General features: G+C 36.8%; 1 protein-coding gene across 1 annotated transcript in view; it reads left to right on the top strand.

Annotated features, from left to right (window-relative positions):
- Positions 1-8,592, top strand: part of LOC110445704 (biotin--protein ligase-like) — a 48,207-nt gene that overhangs the window by 21,592 nt on the left and 18,023 nt on the right. The window contains exons 7-10 of the mRNA XM_021490481.1: positions 601-881; positions 1,351-1,418; positions 5,122-5,282; positions 7,938-8,052. Coding sequence (XP_021346156.1) covers positions 601-881; positions 1,351-1,418; positions 5,122-5,282; positions 7,938-8,052 — 625 coding nt within the window. The remainder of the gene's footprint in view (positions 1-600; positions 882-1,350; positions 1,419-5,121; positions 5,283-7,937; positions 8,053-8,592) is intronic.

Below are 8,592 nucleotides of genomic sequence, written 5' to 3'. Positions count from 1 at the left end.
TTTGCCAATCAGCACGCGACAATACGCTGTTCAAACTATTGAACGAAATTGTGTGGACTGTCGATAAGGCGGGCATTTTTAATTTTAATTATAAATTATAAGTTAAAAAAGAACATAAGAGGCAGAGAAAACGTAAATATAAGTATTGAACTGTTTTTGTATGATATTTATGATCTATTTGAATGACACAGCTTTGCAAGCAAACAAATCATAATGCGCTACTACAATACTTCAATGAAACACACCTGTCTATATATACATGTAACACAGTGAATGTACCGTACCTTAATACATTACCTCCTGTCTAATGAAGAGGTATTGTACAATACCTTAATAGTACCTCCTGTCTTAACTCTGAGACATGTACAATGCCTAAATACAGTATAATTTAATATTTCCTTTTTAATGGATAGACATCGTCGATACATCTAGCACAGAGACATGTCCAATACTTCAATACAATACATCCTATCCAATGCATGTATAGACATGTGCATTTTTTTTTAAAAGAGTCTGTGATCAACAAGCATTAAGTCTATATTGAATTAATTTAACGAATGCTTGTACTGAACCTTTTCGTATGCAATTCTAATTGTACAGAGTATAAAATCCAAGCTTCTTGAGAGTCTTAAAACGAAGCTGACTCCGGACGGTAAACTAGTGTCCAATACTGTCACCCTGCAGTTTGTATCGGAATACTCTCCGAGACAAGGACCAGTCACTGACAGCCTGTTGCCCGTGGTAACAGGGCAGTCCACTGGTCAGGGAGTTCTACAATTCTTCAATGAAGAGGTTTACTTCAAAAACCTTACCTCTACCACATTGGGGAACACACTGATGGTGATTGACGTGTTACCTACCACCATGCCTTTGTTTGACAAGTGAGTAGTAATGCTAGTCAAGGTCACTTAAAGTCTTATGTGACATCATATACTAGACATACATACAGCTGAAAAAATGTTTTCTCTAGAAACTGAAATGTAAGGCATCACTTGCCCTTCAATATCCACTTTGTGTCTTGATATTCACCTTTTGGATAAGTACAATGTTTCTCTCTACTTTTGGAGAAGTTTTACCTTTTTTCATGATTAATAGAAAATTTGCACATTTTACATAATGTTCTTGCAGATTAGCCTTCAGGTATTTTGAGTGAACTGATGTATATCTTGAAAATAATTATGCCAACAATGGACAAGTCTTAAACAGGTTAATTATTTACATGTTATAAAATTATTTGTGGATATGTATGTAACCAGTGTACTGGTTGATATGTATACAAGTTCTGTGTATCTGAGTGTAACCTCCATTTGGTTGATGTGTTTACAGATGGTCTATTGACCTATTTTTCAGATTACAGCTCCATGTCCCCAGTGGTGTTGGAGTGATTGCCATCCCCGGCAAACAGACACGTGGCAGAGGTCAGTAATGTTAAGAATCTACTTACAATGTCTTCATTGTGGTCTGGTGGAACTGAGACCACATTGTGCTTTATTAGTTATATGTGTAGTCTTTAATGTGAACCCACTACACACCTATATACATGTAAGGCTAGATTAAAAATATATGTTGATGTTAGTAGATGATATTCTCTGATACCAATAGAGACAGAGTATTGTATTACTGTCAGATACCTACAGAGAAAGAGTTCTGTATTACTCTAAGATACCTTCAGAGACATAATATTGTATTACGCTAAGATACCTTCAGAGACATAGTATTGTATTACTCTAAGAAACCTTTAGAGACATAGTATTGTATTACTCTAAGATACCTATAGAGGCAGAGTATTGTATTACTCTAAGATACCTATAGAGGCAGAGTATTGTATTACTCTAAGATACCTATAGAGGCAGAGTATTGAATTACTCTCAGATACCTACAGAGACAGAGTCTTGTATTACTGTCAGATACCTACAGAGAAAGAGTTCTGTATTACTCTAAGATACCTATAGAGGCAGAGTATTGTATTACTCTCAGATACCTACAGAGACAGAGAATTGTATTACTCTCAGATACCGACAGAGACAGAGTATTTTATTACTCTCAGATACCTACAGAGACAGAGTATTGTATTACTCTCAGATACCTACAGAGGCAGAGTATTGTATTACTCTCAGATACCTACAGAGACAGAGAATTGTATTACTCTAGGATACCTACAGAGACAGAGTATTGTATTACTCTCAGATACCTACAGAGACAGAGTATTTTATTACTCTCAGATACATATAGAGGCAGAGTATTGTATTACCCTCAGATACCTACAGAGGCATAGTATTGTTTTACTCTTAGATACCTATAGAGGCAGAGTATTGTATTACTCTCAGATACCTACAGAGACAGAGAATTGTATTACTCTCAGATACCTATAGAGGCAGAGTATTGTATTACTCTCAGATACCTATAGAGGCAGAATATTGTATTACTCTCAGATACCTACAGAGACAGAGTATTGTATTACTCTCAGATACATATAGAGACAGAGTATTGTATTGCTCTCAGATACCAATAGAGGCAGAGTATTGTATTACTCTCAGATACATATAGAGAAAGAGTATTGTATTACTCTCAGATACCTACAGAGACAGAGAATAGTATTACTCTCAGATACCTATAGAGACAGAATTGTATTACTCTCAGATACCTATCGAGGCAGAGTATTGTATTACTCTCAGATACACCTATAGAGACAGAATATTGTATTACTCTCAGATACCTATAGAGACAGAGAATTGTATTACTCTCAGATACCTACAGAGGCAGAATATTGTATTACTCTCAGATACCTACAGAGACAGAATATTGTATTACTCTCCGATACCTACAGAGGCAGAGTATTGTATTACTCTCAGATACCTACAGAGACAGAGTATTTTATTACTCTCAGATACATATAGAGGCAGAGTATTGTATTACTCTCAGATACCTACAGAGGCATAGTATTGTTTTACTCTTAGATACCTATAGAGGCAGAGTATTGTATTACTCTCAGATACCTACAGAGACAGAATTGTATTACTCTCAGATACCTACAGAGGCAGAGTATTGTATCACTCTCAGATACCTACAGAGACAGAGTATTGTATTACTCTCAGATACATACAGAGGCAGAGTATTGTATTACTCTCGGATACCTACAGAGGCATAGTATTGTTTTACTCTTAGATACCTATAGAGGCAGAGTATTGTATTACTCTCAGATACCTACAGAGACAGAATTGTATTACTCTCAGATACATATAGAGACAGAGTATTGTATTGCTCTCAGATACCAATAGAGGCAGAGTATTGTATTACTCTCAGATACCTATAGAGGCAGAATATTGTATTACTCTCAGATACCTACAGAGACAGAGAATTGTATTACTCTCAGATACCTATCGAGGCAGAGTATTGTATTACTCTAAGATACCTACAGAGACAGAGTATTGTATTACTCTCAGATACCTACAGAGGCATAGTATTGTTTTACTCTTAGATACCTATAGAGGCAGAGTATTGTATTACTCTCAGATACTTACAGAGACAGAGTATTGTATTACTCTAAGATACCTCCAGAGGCATAGTATTGTATACATCTCAGATACCTACAGAGGGAGAGTATTGTATACCTCTTAGATACCTACAGAGGCAGAGTATTGTATTACTCTCAGTGACCTACAGAGACAGAGTATTGTATTACTCTAAGATACCTATAGAGACAGAGAATTGTATTACTCTCAGATACCTATAGAGACAGAGAATTGTATACCTCTCAGATACCTACAGAGACAGAGTATTGTATTACTCTTAAGATACCTACAGAGGCAGAGTATTGTATACCTCTCAGATACCTACAGAGGCAGAGTATTGTATACCTCTCAGATACCTACAGAGGCAGAGTATTGTATTACTCTAAGATACCTACAGAGGCAAAGTATTGTATTACTCTCAGATACTTACAGAGACAGAGAATTGTATTACTCTAAGATACCTATAGAGGCAGAGTATTGTATACCTCTCAGATACCTACAGAGGCAGAGTATTGTATACCTCTCAGATACCTACAGAGGCAGAGTATTTATACCTCTCAGATACCTACAGAGGCAGAGTATTGTATACCTCTCAGATGGCTATGGCTGAATTTATGACTCACAGATAGTTAATTATAGAGGCAGAGTATAGCTCTCAGGTGCCTAAAGAAGCTGTGTATATCTTTCAGATACCTATAGGTAGCTGATGATGAGAATAAGTCACAAGAGTTTATTGACATTCATGTGTTATAATATTGGTAAAACTTCATGACATATATTATGTGTTAATATTGGTAGTGTTATGTACATTGACATTGTAATCTAATGTTATTGGTACGGCTACATTGACATTGTAATCTAATGTTATTGGTACGGCTACATTGACATTGTAATCTAATGTTATTGGTATGGCTACATTGACATTGTAATCTAATGTTATTGGTATGGCTACATTGACATTGTAATCTAATGTTATTGGTACGGCTACATTGACATTGTAATCTAATGTTATTGGTACGGCTACATTGACATTGTAATCTAATGTTATTGGTACGGCTACATTGACATTGTAATCTAATGTTATTGGTACGGCTACATTGACATTGTAATCTAATGTTATTGGTACGGCTACATTGACATTGTAATCTAATGTTATTGGTACGGCTACATTGACATTGTAATCTAATGTTATTGGTACGGCTACATTGACATTGTAATCTAATGTTATTGGTACGGCTACATTGACATTGTAATCTAATGTTATTGGTACGGCTACATTGACATTGTAATCTAATGTTATTGGTACGGCTACATTGACATTGTAATCTAATGTTATTGGTACGGCTACATTGACATTGTAATCTAATGTTATTGGTACGGCTACATTGACATTGTAATCTAATGTTATTGGTACGGCTACATTGACATTGTAATCTAATGTTATTGGTACGGCTACATTGACATTGTAATCTAATGTTATTGGTACGGCTACATTGACATTGTATAATGATGTTGATACAAATTGACATTTTGTATTAATGTTTGTATGGCTATACATTGGCGATGTATATTGACATTAGTAAACCTATTTTGATATTTTGCGTTGTAGGCCGTGGTGGCAATGCTTGGCTGAGTCCGGTGGGCTGTGCCATGTTTTCTCTCCTTGTTAATGTCCCTATGGACAGTCCCCTAGGCCGACATGCATCCTACCTCCAGCACATCACCTCAGTGGCAGTAGTTGAGAGTGTGCGCTCACTTCCTGGGTACCAGGTAGGTCAAGGTCATCCTCTGCCTGGATACGTTGAAGATGAAATAAAAGTTGACCTCTATATAGATTGAATTAGAAAAACATAATGTCATTAAGACTACTTTTTTGAACCAATAAACAATGTTACTTTTGTCCCTCTGAATGCAATGTTAACCCAGATACATTGAATGTTTCAGCTACCAATGTACAATATCATCGTTTGGAAATCAAAAATTAATGTTACATGTGCATATATTACAAAATTCATAATTTTTCTTAGAAGCTTAAAACTTACAGTTGTGTTACCGCACAACGCACCAAAAATAGTGTGCGCACATTGTGCATATACTTCGTTCACACACTGTCCGCACATTGTCCACACATGGTGCGCACAACTGTGTGATTTAACAATTGCTCGCCCCGTTATGCGCTTCTCTCTGCACAACTGTGCGATTTGGTATCATTTGTTGATCAATATTACGGAATTAAAAACATACCGAAGGCTCATATGTAATAATGTACACTGTATAAATTACTGTTATTTCTCATCACAATAATTAAGATTACAGGTACTCTATGTACAATTTTACAATGCGCGTTACACAGTATTACATGTACAGTGACCGTAAGACTCAGGAATGGGTTTGGCTCCAAGGTAACAGAACAGGTTAATAACAATTTGATGAGTGACCAGAGTTTTACCTGGCCTTTGCCTGACACATAGAGCTGAGTGATATGTGATACTGTATGACCGTTATGAAAACACAACTGGATATTTAGTAATTGTTATTTGCATTCGGTTTGGCCTATAGCTCCCCTTCACCTGGATTTTCACACCCGACGAGTTATGTAAGTGCCCTGTGTGAGGAAAACTTTGGCCCAGGTACCTGTACAAAGTGGCTATGCTAACCTGTATACAGGACTGTGCTGCAATTTTACATGTGTCGATTAAGGTTGTTTAAAAAACACAGTTGTGGGATCGCACAACGTTACACCATGTGCAGTGTGTGCACGATGTGTGCACGGTGTGTGAACGATGTGTGCACGAAGTGCGAACGATAAAAAATTGGACGATCATTCCTTGTGCACATTTGTGCGGACGATCGACGAACATTGGGTGATAACAATCGTGGTTGGTGTAAATTAAGGAATGGCTGGACATTATATACGGTTTCGTGTTTGAACATAAAATTAGATTGTTTAGTATGTTTCTATACTCTAGCTACATCTATAAGCTTATCTTTCTGTCTATACTTTCTTAAATTTTAGAAATGGTGTTTTGTTGGGTTTTTAAATGACCTTAATCGACACGTGTAAATTTACAACACAGTCTCGGCTACACAGGTTAACATTGCCACTTTGTACCTGGACCGTAGTTTACCCCACCCGGGGCACTTACGTCACTCGCCAAGGTGTGAAAACCAGATGAAGGGGAGCTATAGACCAAAACGAATGCAAATAACAAATAGTAAACGTCCAGTTGAGTTTTCATAACGGTCATACGGTATCATATATCAACTCTATGGGTCAGGCACAGGCCAGGTAAAACTCCGGTCACTCATCAAATTGTTATTTACCTGTTCTGTTACCGCCGAGCCAAACCCATTCTTGACAGCCTAATGGTCAGTGTATACTGTATTACACGCATTGTAAACTTGTACATACTCTTAATTATAGCAGAAACGTATACGTCTCTGATTATAGTGATGAGAAATTACAGCGATATATACAGTGTACATTATTGCATACGAGCATTCCGTATTTTTTCCATTCTGTAATATTGATCAACAAATTATACCATATCGCACAGATGTGCGGAGAGAAGCGCACAATGGGGCGAACGATTGTTAAATCGCACAGTTGTGCGCACCATGTGTGGACGATGTGCGGACGGTGTGTGAACGATCTATGCACGGTGTGTGAACGATCTATGCGGTATTTTTGGTGTGTTGTGCGTTCCCACAACTGTACCAAAAAACATTTCTAAATTTAACAAAGTATAGACAGAAAGATAAACTTATAGATGTAGCTAGCTATATAGAAACATACTTACAAATCAAGTTTATATGTTAAAACACGAAACTGTATATATTGTAAAACCATTCCTCAATTTACATCAACCACGATTGTGTAATATAGCACAAGGTTCGTCCACTGTGCGCACAAATTTGCGCAAGCAATGATCATCCCATTTTTTATTGTTCCCACATCCTGCATACGCCGTGCACACATTGTATATACACCATGCACATATCGTGCGCACATCGTGTAACGTACGTTATGCGCGATCCCACAACTGAATTACTAGACTTGGCACGGAGTATCGTTGGGCAAAGGAGACTCAATTTTATATAAACAGAGCCTGAGCCTGTACAATGTTGAAAATCCTTCTCTTTCAGTACAAATTAGAAGGATTTTAACAAAAAATTGAGTTCAAAGCATCCTTGTGCAAGGGGAACAGTATTTGTATAAATGGAGAGTGTGGCATCCCTTGGGGCAGAGAGGCAGGGCCCAAAAGGGAAAACTTATGACGAATGATTAAAATCCTTCATCTTTCATACAAGTAAAGGCAAAATTGGCAAAAATAACAGTTTTAACCACAATATAATAACAGGCTTTGATGTCCTAATGACGATGTATTATACTGTAACTACAGGTTAAATAACATTTTGTTCTAGGACATCGACTTGAGACTGAAGTGGCCCAACGACATTTACTTCAGTAACAAGATGAAGCTTGGAGGAGTTGTCATCAAGTCAACAATCATCGATGGCATGTTTGTAGCCAACATCGGTAAATAATTAGTAAAAGGGGAGACAACTAGGGCAAAATGTTAGTGTTGGTGCGTCACTTATTTGACTGATCAAAAATGCAGTAGCCTGATATAGTTTTAAGTTAAATTACACATGTTTGTTTACATAGCTGATATAACACAGGTTTGTTTACATAGCTGATATAACACAGGTTTGTTTACATAGCTGATATAACACAGGTTTGTTTACATAGCTGATGTTACACAAGTTTGTTTACATAGCTGATGTTACACAGGTTTGTTTACATAGCTGATAAAACACAGGCTTTGTTTACATAGCTGATATAACACAGGCTTTGTTTACATAGCTGGTCAATGTGTTACACATGTTTGTTAACATACTGATATTACTGAGGTTTCGTTTACACAGCTGATATTACACATGATTGTTTACATGCTGATATTACACAAGTTTTGTTTACATAGCTGATGTTACACAGGTTTGTTTACATAGCTGATAAAACACAGGCTTTGTTTACATAGCTGATATAACACAGGCTTTGTTTACATAGCTGGTCAAT

The sequence above is a fragment of the Mizuhopecten yessoensis genome, unplaced genomic scaffold (assembly GCF_002113885.1).
Source record: "Mizuhopecten yessoensis strain PY_sf001 unplaced genomic scaffold, ASM211388v2 scaffold259, whole genome shotgun sequence".
Taxonomy (NCBI): Eukaryota; Metazoa; Mollusca; class Bivalvia; order Pectinida; family Pectinidae; genus Mizuhopecten; species Mizuhopecten yessoensis.
The sequence above is the reverse complement of the archived record's forward strand: the minus strand, read 5'-3'. Positions and strand labels throughout refer to the sequence as shown.